This window comes from Schistocerca gregaria, chromosome 7, assembly GCF_023897955.1.
Source record: "Schistocerca gregaria isolate iqSchGreg1 chromosome 7, iqSchGreg1.2, whole genome shotgun sequence".
Taxonomy (NCBI): domain Eukaryota; kingdom Metazoa; phylum Arthropoda; class Insecta; order Orthoptera; family Acrididae; genus Schistocerca; species Schistocerca gregaria.
This window is the reverse complement of record NC_064926.1, coordinates 222,408,327-222,420,694: the sequence shown is the minus strand read 5'-3', so window position 1 is coordinate 222,420,694 and position 12,368 is coordinate 222,408,327. Positions and strand designations below refer to the sequence as shown.

Here is a 12,368-nt window from a genome sequence, read left to right as displayed (position 1 = left end):
GTTTTTTTTGAATTACATACATCAGCTGGGCATTGTCTTTCTTTTTTTCTTCATTGTGTGTGTCCTATCAAACGAAATCAGACACAAGTTTTCATTAATACTCCACGTCATCTACAACATGTGGCTTCTAAGATAACACCTATGTTAAATTTTTGTCTAGAAATACAACCTCAAAACAAAATATTCCCATAAAATGCTTTCAATCTGTGTCACTTGGCTCAGTCATGGGGTTATACTTCTAGGTCAGATTTCAATACAGACATTGCCTTGATGTCCCTATGTAGCAAATGAGTGTCATTTTAATATACACTTGTAGCTGATATCATTTAACACCCCAGGGTAGATTATGTCCAACTGACATATGTAATCTAAACAACAACAAAAAATTTTGGTGTCAACATATTCCTAAATTCACTTAAAATTTGCATGTACCTCTTTCAGAATAAAAGAAAAGTCCACTGAAGATATTATTAACCATGGTAAATATGTTTGGGGGATGAAACAAACTATGTACTTGCAATGAGGAGCACCCTTTTAGTTCATCATCTTCATGTGACATTTGCAAAAGATGTTTGAACCTGAAGTTACTTTACATTTCAGATAACGTGGCATTCAGTTTTCGACACCACTTTTATTCTGATGTAAGGGACTATTAAAGATTTTAACAGCATTCTTGTAGTGTCTTCTGAAATTGAAATGAGTAGTGAATAACAAAATGGACATGCAACAGTGTTGTTGAGTCATACAATAAACAAAGGGAACTGAAGAATCAAGTTGAAAACTATGCTTATAAAACATGAGCAGCCAAATGCCTCTAAAACTTCAGAAAACAGAAAATACATTCAAGTGGGAACTGTGATGTATGTGTATACCTTCTAGAATATTGAAGTTATATTACTCCAGACTGAATTTATTAAACCCAAAAAAAGATTTAATTGCTTGAGCAGAAAGTTACTATTAGGTTACCCAAACAATGGAAAATCCTGGATGGAATGTAACAAAGTGTGACTGCAGTCATGTGTGTGAGTTGCATTTTGCGTGAGTGTTTGTGTGTGCATATGTGTGTCTAGTGTTGACGAAGTCCTCAATGGCTGAAAGCTTTAATTGTGAGAGTTATTTTGTTGTGCCTATCTGCTACTCAGCACCTCCGCTATATGGTCAATTGCTACTGGTTTATTCTATTTCCTGTCAAGGAACCATCAAAAATACATTTTCTGCAGAAGAATCCAATAATATATTATCCACAAACATTGCCAAGTTACAAAATAGTTTAAATGAGGAATCATGGGAACCAGTAGTTACAACCATCGGGCCAACAATAAATGGAACATATTCTCAGAAGTTCTGAATGGACACATAAACAGTATGATTCCATTTAAAAAATAAGTAATTATACAAATCGAACATGAAAATCAAAACATGTGGCATTAGATGTTAAAAGAAAGATCCAAAAGAAAACTGGAAAACATGTAGGAAAGTTTGGAAACTTGTGGTAAGGGCTTATGGGACCAAACTGCTGAAGTCATTGGTCCCAAAACATGTAGGCCTGAAGCTTTCACAGAGTAACTAACTCCAAGCTACATATATTTAGAACTATGGAAGCAGTACAAACATCAGTTATGCAAAGAAATCAGGAGATTAAAAGAATTAGCCAACAGATATGAAGCTCAGATAATGTTTCAAAGTCTTGCTGGTCAATCGTAAACAAAATCAGAAACATTACAACAGAAACTAAAATTAATAATATTTCCTAGATTGATACGGAATGGTTTCATCAAAAGTTGACATTGGGAATTAATTTCATTACTCTTCATAATTCTCTGTCATGTGATTACAAACTTACTGGAAATAGTACACAACACATCTTATCTTTGAAAATGAAATTTGACCCCAATTCATTTTTATGAATGACAATGTGTGACTACATCGAACAGCGCAGGTGGAGGAGCATAGAGACTGGCCCAACAATGAGTGAGATTCTCTGCTCAAATGAGAGCTGGATTCAGTCTGAGTGGTGATTCTGAATGTATTCATACGTCAAGGGATAGAAACATGTAACACACCCAGAAACATTGTCAAACATTATTGTTTCAGTTGTTGATAGTGTTACGATGTGGGGAGGCACAATGGACATTCAACCTTTTACATCTTTGAGCACAACAAAAATCTAAGTCGCAATTACTATTCTAGAATGTAAATCTCAGTTATTAAATGAGAAGGGGAACAGATATGCCTTCATTATTCACAGTTAATTCTTTATTAATAATATTTCTAAGTTCTTATCTTTCACTACTATGGTCTTCAAAGAGCATGCTGAGTGTAATGGAATTATTTCTTCTTTGGCATCTGAGATGGGATTTGTTTCTAATTGTTGTACTCTATACTACTTCTTACTTTCCGTGTGAAAGGGTAACTTTTCTATCCTTTTTTTTCTGTGTGAAAGGGTAAATTTTCCATCAGAAAATAGATCATCTATTCTTATTTGTTAAAATAATTTCATAAAAAACTGTTTTTCTTCAACATTACTGACCTGTTTCCAAAACTTTCAAATTTATACAAATAAAATATGTTTGTATATCTAATCCTGGTCATAGAATAATGCCAGTTAATTAATTACGTGTTCCACAGGGCTTTTGTACAATTCTATCACAATGATGTGGAACTGTTTAAACCAATGCCGTTAATAGAAGTCACATAATTTTTTTCTGTTAAATGCAGAAAAGTTGTGAAATAACAAATAATGAAAACAATTTGTGTTCATATTTTCAAAAAAGGAAGGAGGTACATAGGGCTGCCCAAGCTACTGTTAAGACCACTATGATATTACATGAAAGTACCAGACTTATTATATGTTTCAAAAGGAAACTTCACTTGAGAAAATTATAAAATTACAGAGAGGTGAAATTCCAACACTCCCAACAGACACAAATAAGTCCAGAAAACTATCCTGGCTTCCAGAACTACTAGTTCCTTCCTCATCGGAGAAAGTGATCAGTTGTGGAAGGTTAGAAAGGCGAGGCAAGTCACTGAGAATCAGGATGAGATGATGCCTGTATTGTGAGAGTGGGGGAGACAAAGATAAAAGGGTTTGTGTCAGACAAAGTTGGAAGAGAAAGACAGTTCACTAGTAACCTCTGAGCCTACTTCAGTCCAGTCCATAAGTGATAAAATAAATGAGTGAAGAGCAAAAATGGATTACAGAGAGAAATAGGGAGGAAAATGAACAGTGCAATTAAGAATAGTGCAATTAAAACAATGAAGAAAACAGAAAGAAAACAAAGAAAAAAATCCATGGACAGTGAGTGAAACAGTGTATGCGTTGTCAGCAGTGCATTTTTTTCTTCTGAAGGTAAGTATTCTGCAGGTAAGTGATTCTGCATTCTTGAAATTTTAATATTAAGTATTTCAATGTTTTTTGAAGACTGCAGCTGATAGACAGGCACCAGAAGGTATGACTGAGTTCTGGAAAAAGAGACACACTAGAGATCATAAAAGAACTTTGCTATGTAATGGAGAATGTCAAATGCACTCAAAAAAGAAGTCTTTGTTTTTTCATAACACTCAAGGTGTACAAAGCAGTTATTACAAGACAGGATTATTTACGAAAATGGACACTGGAAATGATTATATAAGCTACAGTTTCCTAATAACTGAATAGGAACATAAAATTTTAAAATGTGAAATCTGAGGTTTACTTGAGTATCAAGCAGACAACAAGGGCAATACATGTAAAAAACATGACAGCTAAGATGCAGGTTATATAAGGACAACACAGTTTTCAAAAACTGTACAGTTAGAACATTGGTGATACACCTTGGCCCATTTAGGAAAAAAAGCTGTAGGACTACACTAACACTGAGTCTAAAATTTTGGACTTCTAATCTAACACCAATCACACAAACACCAAGGCACATAGAGAACGTAAGTACACATTTCAATATACTTTTTGATACGAGATAAGGCAACTGTATATCAGAGTTCAGTACTGATTGCCTATGACTAGTAAAAAAAAGTTGCTAATGATTCGTTCTTATTTGATGTCTACTATGGATTTCAGTATGTGAGCCCATCATATAATAATTCAAGATTTAGAACTTCCAAATAGGTCAAATAAACTGATTTTTAAATTCTTTATCCTTTAATGTGTTTCATTTGTGCTCTTTCCTTTAAACTGGAAAATTAATTCTCATGCCTTCATCTCAATCTAGGATTCCATTGATAATAGGGCCATTAGTGCTGAAGTTTCAACAAGCAACCAAATTCTCTTAACCTAGCTGAAGGAACCACTCTGTCATTTGGCTGAGTTATTTATGGAATCTATATAAAACTTACATCATTGTTATCATATAGCTCCTGTGGAGGCTTATTATGTAAAACGGATGTGGTTCATTTACAGTCTTTGTATCTCTAGGATTAAAAAAAAATTAAACTGTTATTTACTATCTCATAAAATGTTTACTACACTTTCCTTTCCAAAGTGTCATAGAGGGGCACTGATTAGCACGAAGTTGTATCCCCAGGTTCTCATGAAACAATATACCTTCCAAAAATTGCATGAGGCTTTGGTCTGCAATGTGGCAGTACTGATAGTCAGTACTTATAATACAGCTAATCTTCTATAAAAATAATTGTACCTCAAATGCCTTTATGAATACAAAGTAAAGATTTCTATACCCCTCATTATTTGTATTTTGAATGAAAAATATAACTTTTTTTCAGTTTTAAAGAGGTGTACCTAAACCTACTTCAAATCATAACAGAAAGACTAGAACTTTAAACAGCTCTGTTTACATTTTCAAAATCATGTTACATCATAAAGGATCAAACATCCTTGCATTCTACAAGGCTGCAAGGAAACATGGAGTCTCTTTCTGCACCACAATTATTTAACACTGGTAAACTGTGCTGTTATTAAGATTTCTTACTCACTGTGAGTATGATTATAAATTAATGTGTAAAAATAAATTATAAAATGGGAATTTTCTTGTTTCTAAATATTTTCTTGCATCTGTTATCTGTTACCATTTTTCTTATAGAATAATTAACAAAATTGTATTTAAAGCATTAACTGTACAGAAATTCTATACTACAAAGCTAATCATAACGCAATTTCAACAGAATACCTTAGGCAGTAAAATTACCAAACAAATATTCTGTTGAATACTGAAACACACTTGCTATGCATTTGCTTTCCTAATTTTTCAGTGCATGATAAGTGTATTAAACTAAATTATCTAAAAGCTGAAGTGTGTTTCAAAAGTAGTTGGCTAACTTGTTGCACTTAAAACTTTTTGAGAAGCAGTTGATAAATGTTAGTATCAGGCCATTCCCCAATAATCTATGGTGTGAGCTTGCCGTTTCAAAATTTGCTCCTATATACTAAAGTATAAATTTGCTATTTCTAAAAGCAGTGAATAAAAGACATGCACTCATGATCTGAACTTTTGACGCCAATGTGCAGTTGGCAGTTTACACACTGGGTAATGAGTGAATGAATGAATGAATGAGTACATGATGATGGTACAATTCACTAACATATTTATGATTTTCTATTTGATGTGACCAGTAGAACAACTAAATATTAGGGGTATAACAAAATGTGACATGTACTGTAGTTCATAATATATAAGTCTGCTATTGATAAGAACAGGGCATAACTCTTTATAAAATTACATAACAAAACTGTAAAACAGTGTTACATGTTATTATCATATCTAGAGAGCACAATTATACAAGTGGACTTTGAAAGTTCTCGATGGTGCTTTAAAAAATATTAATAATAATAATATTCCAGAATGAGATTTTCACTCTGCAGCGGAGTGTGCGCTGATATGAAACTTCCTGGAAGATTAAAACTGTGTGCCCGACCGAGACTCGAACTCGGGACCTTTGCCTTTCGCGAAAGGCAAAGGTCCCGAGTTCGAGTCTCGGTCGGGCACACAGTTTTAATCTGCCAGGAAGTTTCAATAATATTCCAGTTGCTACACAGTACCTGACCTTAATAATCAAACATAAACATGAATAAAACTTTTGTTGTTGACAGTAAAAGAGTCTTTAGCATCTCATCCAGTATACAAATATAAAAGTATTAAATACGAGTAACAGCACACAAACATTGCAATAGTCAGTGAAAATGTGAAAGAGTGCTGTAGTTTGGATGGTTTCATTCATGCTAAGCACACATAGGTAAAGTGTTTCTAATATTTTTAGTAGCATGTCAGGCCACTGGCATGCAATGATGAGGGAAATCCCACATTTTGACCTCCCCACGGCAGCAAACTGACAGCGATCTTCCATCAGTACATTCACCAAGAAATCATACATTATATCAATACGCGTTCTTTTGACTGTAACAACCCTGCAAGATTGGTTTCCACATCCACTAAGCTGCCCACAAGAAAAATATTATTCCATCTTGGTAGTGCTGCATGCGCTGTATCGAGTAGTGTCACAGGAAAAAGGAATGTTTGCATACATGACCGATCAAAGCCAACTGGCTTGGACAATGCCTGGTGGTCAACATCAATTGGCCTGTACAGAGCTTAGAGTTGAGGGACGAGTGAGAGAGGGGATGGATCACAGTCTTGTTGTTTGTGGGATGGGTTTCAACTTTCTAATAGAAATAGTTCAGTAGGTGATTTCAAATAAAACTTGATCATTTTATTGCTGTTTACCATTGAACAATATTTTGTACTGAGTGTCATATACATCTACAATAAATAATGCTTGCTTCACAGCATGGTCTGAAGGAGAATTATCTCACAACATAAATCAAACTGATAACGAGTAAGACTGTTCAGATATAAACTGCTGGTTTCAGCATGACTGGACATCAGTGGGATTTCAGATTTCTACAAAAATCACACTAAAGTGGCTACCTCTGTGTCAAGCACCAATGCAAACAATTGTGCATTAGTAACTGCAACTAGATCTTAGCGCTCAATGAGATAGAGCTTTTAGTAACTTTGACTTCACTTTCATAAGGATTCTCCTTCATAATGTTTTGCATCTTGTCTCAAAGCACTGGGTTCATATTACTTCTTAAAAAAAAAAAAAAAAAAAAAAAAAAAAAAAAAAAAAAAAAAAAAAAAACCGGCAGTTTTTCTCTGGCAGCATTCTTCTTACGATTCTTCAAAAATAACAAACATATTGTGAACAAATGGTGAAACAACATAGTTACACGCAATATGGAAAAAATCCTTCATAACCTAGACTGTGGAAACTTTTCTGGATTGTAAAAACTTTTACAAAAATAAACAATTATATTCAGCTGCTGAAACTGAAAGACCAATTTAATTAAGAAGTGTACAATGTGCAACTCAGATTTTATACTACTACTTGTTAATTTGAAATACAGACACAGAAGAAATCCGTTACAGACAAAAGTGCTCTCCTGAATAACGATATGGAGGGGTTTCATTGACACGGTGCTGCTTTAAGAGACCAGTAACTGTAAATCGTCTTTCTACACAAAGGCCCTTTTACAGGTCACAAACAGTATCTCAAGAAACAGATCAGTGTAAGATACTCATGATATTCAATTAACAAGTTTGATTAAAACAGGTATCAACTGAAAGAAAAAACAATGAAGCCAATACTTTATCACAGAAATAAGCATACATTCACAAGTACAGTTAGAAAACAAATAATTACATTATAAAAACAAATAATTTGGTCATGGATGGACTCAGGATTATCAGTTAAGTTGTTCAGCACATGAAAATATAAAATATTAAATATACATATGTGGAAAGAAACGTGATCAGGATTTAACATTTTGTTGACACAGCATTCACGAGAAATGGAGCATACACACAAACTGACCAGGAATGGGGTAGAAAATAGATAGCGTCCTTGTCAAAGGAACAATCTGGGACTTAATCCACTTAGAGAAAGCACGGAAAAGTAAACATGGATGGGAAAAATGGAATGTAGGCCTACTTCTCACAGATGCAAGGCCAGTACATTTATTGCGCCACCCACTCAGTAACAGACATATGATGTCACACCCATAACAAACAATTATTATAACTTGTCCTAAATAGCTGTTAGCATCAAATGAGGTGTTGAAACTAAGGACTTATCCATCAAGGGAGAAAAAGAAACATAGAAGACATAAAATATACGGGGCGGGATAAAGCACACGAAGCAGATGACGTCTGGAGTCAACGAGGCTCTTTATGTGATTCATGGATGATGGTGCAAATAACTGGATTTTTCACACCTTTAGTAATTTGTGTGTCAATGAATCTTCTGTTCACACACGGGACACACACACTGACATATGGAGTGAAAGTGCTATATGTTCCTGAACATTCTACTTCTACCAAGTAAGATGGCACAGTGGTTAAAAGGACAATGCTTTAATTACTCATCCAGTCATCCAGATTTAGGTTTCCCATGCACTCCACGCAAATGCAAGAATTGTTCCTTTGAAAAGAGCACAGCCAACTTCCTTCCCCATCCTTTCATAAGCAGAGTTCGAGCTTCATCTCTAATGAGCATGCTGTCGACAGGAGATTAAACTGTACTCTTCCTGCCTCCATTTTATTCTAGACAAACCTTTAAATTACCAGAAGTGAACTGAACATATCACAAAAATAGCCAGCAATGATAAGCTATGGAGCATGGACTGTAACTAAGGAAAAAAAAATGAAATGATCATGTCGAATTGTTGGCCGAGAGGCCCCATTCTGAGAAGTTCGACCACTGGGTTGCAAGTATTATTTCAGGTGATGCCACAATGGGCATCTTGGACATCAGTGATGATGAGATAACGAGGACAACACAACACCCAGTCCACGAATGGAGAAAATCTCCAGCCCGGCTGGGAATTAAACCCGGTAAACCCGAGCCCACTACATCGTAGGCAAACATGTTACCACTCATCTAAGCAGGTGGACAGTAACTAAGAAACAAGATAAACACAGCTGTTGATGAAGTCACAATATACTGATTTAGTTAACAATGAATCAAGATTGCAAGAGGATAAACATACATATTTATAGCACTGAAAGCAGTCACTGCTGATTTGACTCTCAATGAATACGTGCTCTGCCTATTTACATTCTCATCTTTAATCTATTTTTATATTTCTCCCTCTTACATTACTTATATTTTGCATATCTTCATTTTTTAATACTTTATTTTCCACTGATCTTGCTAAAATTACAGCACACTAACATTACAATTCTAATGTATAAAAGAAAGTGAGGAAACAGTTAACACTCTGGACTGGCATTTAGGAGGAAAGGGTTCAATTCCCAATCTGGCTATTCTGATTCAGGTTGTTTGCAATTTCCGAAAACCACTTACGAGAAATGCAAGAGCAGTTCCTTTGGATAGGACACGGCCAATTTCCTTCAGCTTCCTCTTGAAATATAAGTTTGTTCTCCATCTCTAATGATTTTGTCCACCAAGTTGAACGGTAACTTTCCTTCTGCACTTTTCCAATGTTCAGAGATAAGTACGCTATTGGTGAATACATTTAAAACTAGGCTACTGCACTAGACTGATTTGTGTCCTGGCAACATTTTCAGATAAGCCTACATTTTTTTGCTCGTGTCCAACATGTTACTACTCCTATTCATTTTCCCTCTCTCACTTATCAAACACAAACTTTGGTTTGTATACGTGTAAATTCGTAACAGCACTCTTCCAGACATATCTTTTAAGGATAGCCCTATCTATATCACTTTACAATTTTAATTGGACTATGAAACACTAGATTAGAGAAACACTGAACAGGACAGGTTAAGCAACACTCATTTTAAACAAGAAGCATTGTATGGAAAACAGAACATTTTGTAAGTGATCTCTGGAAATGTTTATATATAATTTAAACAGCCTGTTTGCTTTCTTCACTTTCACTTTTTCTGTTTCCAAAGTAAAACAAGGATGAATACAGCCCCAAATATTTTTGTTACATTATACCCTCAGTTACTCAAAATGGACTGGTACATTAACAAGCTAAACACAATGATCAGTCCAAAATTCACTCCCATCTTCATAAAGTACAGAAATGCTGATCTCATTTCCCTACTATATATTTACTCACAGTAACACAGAATAACACGGAAACAAAGAACTCTACAGACTGTTGAAGATATATGATGGCAGGATCACCAAATTCTTCAATGGTTCGCATTTTACTGCAAGTAATATACAACTATACAGGAGGTGACACACAACATTGTACTTCTAGTCCGATGATAACTGTCATGCAAATTAAAAAGGGAGTAAGTCAATAGTCATAAAGCAGTTATACACATAAAAATGTAATGGCTTAGGAGTCAAATTTCATTGATTTTCTCCTATTTCCCTTTACTCCTTGGAAAGGAAGAGCTTTGGATTCCAGAAAACAGACAGTTGGTTATCTGCTAATGTCAGCCATCAAAGTTTTTGGATGAATATGGTACACTGATTCCTAAATTTGTTGAAACTTGTAACACTGCAATATTAGGATACCAGAGAAATGAAGCAAATGTAGATAAACAGAAAGTAACAGCTCATATAAAACAAAATATTCAATCATAAGTGTCAAGTGAAAACTGGGATATGCTTTGACGATTCACTAAAAATACCTATGGTGGCTTGTATATCTTACCAAATATACCTGAAGATTTCCAATGAACACACTGTATGAAGTCTTATATGTACAAAACAAATGAAATCACTAAAAAAATGTTCACATGTTTTAACAAATCTCTAGTCAGATGCATATTTGAAGAAAGATATATTTTTTGCAATTGTTACAAATGTAAAAGATAATTTGCTAGTCACTGTAAGTTTTTTAGTACTGGTAACAGAACAAATTCATAATCTGTGGCAATACTTGTGATTTCACTAGCTTAACTTATTCAATAAAGATTCTGCGTCCTTTGCATGAATAGTGTGACATGTATGAATGGATTTACGATGCGTAAAAGTACAAGATAACAGCATGTTCAAGTGAGCTAGCAAATATTCTAAAAAACAAGAAGTGTGTGGGTGGCCAATGCTCACATTTTTTCACAACACGGTGACCATAAACTAGTGTAAACTGCCAATATATGAACTGGAAATGGAATGTGACAATTTTGACAGTGAACTGTGAATAAAAAGTTGCAATGCAGTTAAAACAGTTAGATTTGTGACACAGGAAAGCAAGTTAAAGAAGCCAAGTATTTACAAAACACAACAGAACTAGGCATGCATTTAAGTATCAAGCACAAGTCAGACATTAGTTGATTGGCTTTGTAATCAAGGAAAAAGCTAATGAGGCAATTATAACAGATGACACTCATACATAGACTGGAAAACAAATTACTGCATTTACAGGATTTGCAGCCACAGATTGTAGTTATATAATGTGTGGTTTCCCTATTATAAAAGATGAGCCCCACTCCATATTGCACACACCAACAAAACAAAAGGCGCCAATTTGGAGATTATCCAAAGACACTTTTCTGTTTTGAAAAATAGCTAAACAGTTTAAATAACATACATTATGATGTGAACTGATTATTTTTTGTTAAACAGTGTCATCTATTACAGACAAAAAGCTAAGCATTAAGCCATTATGCAACAAGCAGGTGAACAGCTAATATTATTTCACTTGTTTGCACATGACAAGTAGTGGGGTTTTACTTTAACAAAATCTTACTTCTTTTTTCTTTTTCCTCCGTCCAAAATCCCCCTGCAATAATGAGAATTGGAAGGTCTCACAATCTGACAACACACATTTATTTTGTACAAAAAAGAGAGAGAGAGTGAGAGGTACAAAATAACAGGTATAACAAACAGTCAGCACACTGCAGTTAATATAACAACACCAATAAAAACAAAACACTTGAGAAACAACTTACATAATACTAGCAACATTGACAACAACAGAAAAGTCAAGGCAGAAAGGTAAAATACAACAATTTACAACATTAACTACAGCTGTCAGACAGTCATTCAATAAGACAAAGAATGAGTTATACAGATACACAAAGAAGGAGAGTGGGGCATAAGAAATGTCAGAAATTCTACATACATACAACTTTACAGGGTAGAAGAATTGGATGCATTATAGTTTTCCAGTTCATTTCTCCATTGTACTATGGCAGTGTATCATGCAATTGTTACCTTCTGTGTTTTCATAAAAAAAACACAAAAAAACTGAGAGTTAACACAGAACAACACACAGCGAGTGTACTTCTATACATCGGCATGTGAAGAACTAATTTTGCTGTGGTGCATTTTTAGAATTTTCCACAACACACCTTTTGACATTTACGTGTTTTTGTATATTTACTTCCTTCTTTCCACTGTCCTCATTCATGGCTCCCATCTCCAAAATGAAATATTGATTAGTAATATTGAAAACATTTTCCTAACAAAGT

The 12,368-nt window shown here is 34.5% G+C and overlaps 1 protein-coding gene across 1 annotated transcript in view; it reads right to left on the bottom strand.

Annotated features, from left to right (window-relative positions):
* The window catches only part of LOC126281447 (sodium channel protein para), a 1,486,858-nt gene that overhangs the window by 796,534 nt on the left and 677,956 nt on the right, over positions 1-12,368 (bottom strand). Inside the window, exon 6 of the mRNA XM_049980418.1 lies at positions 11,645-11,680. Coding sequence (XP_049836375.1) covers positions 11,645-11,680 — 36 coding nt within the window. The remainder of the gene's footprint in view (positions 1-11,644; positions 11,681-12,368) is intronic.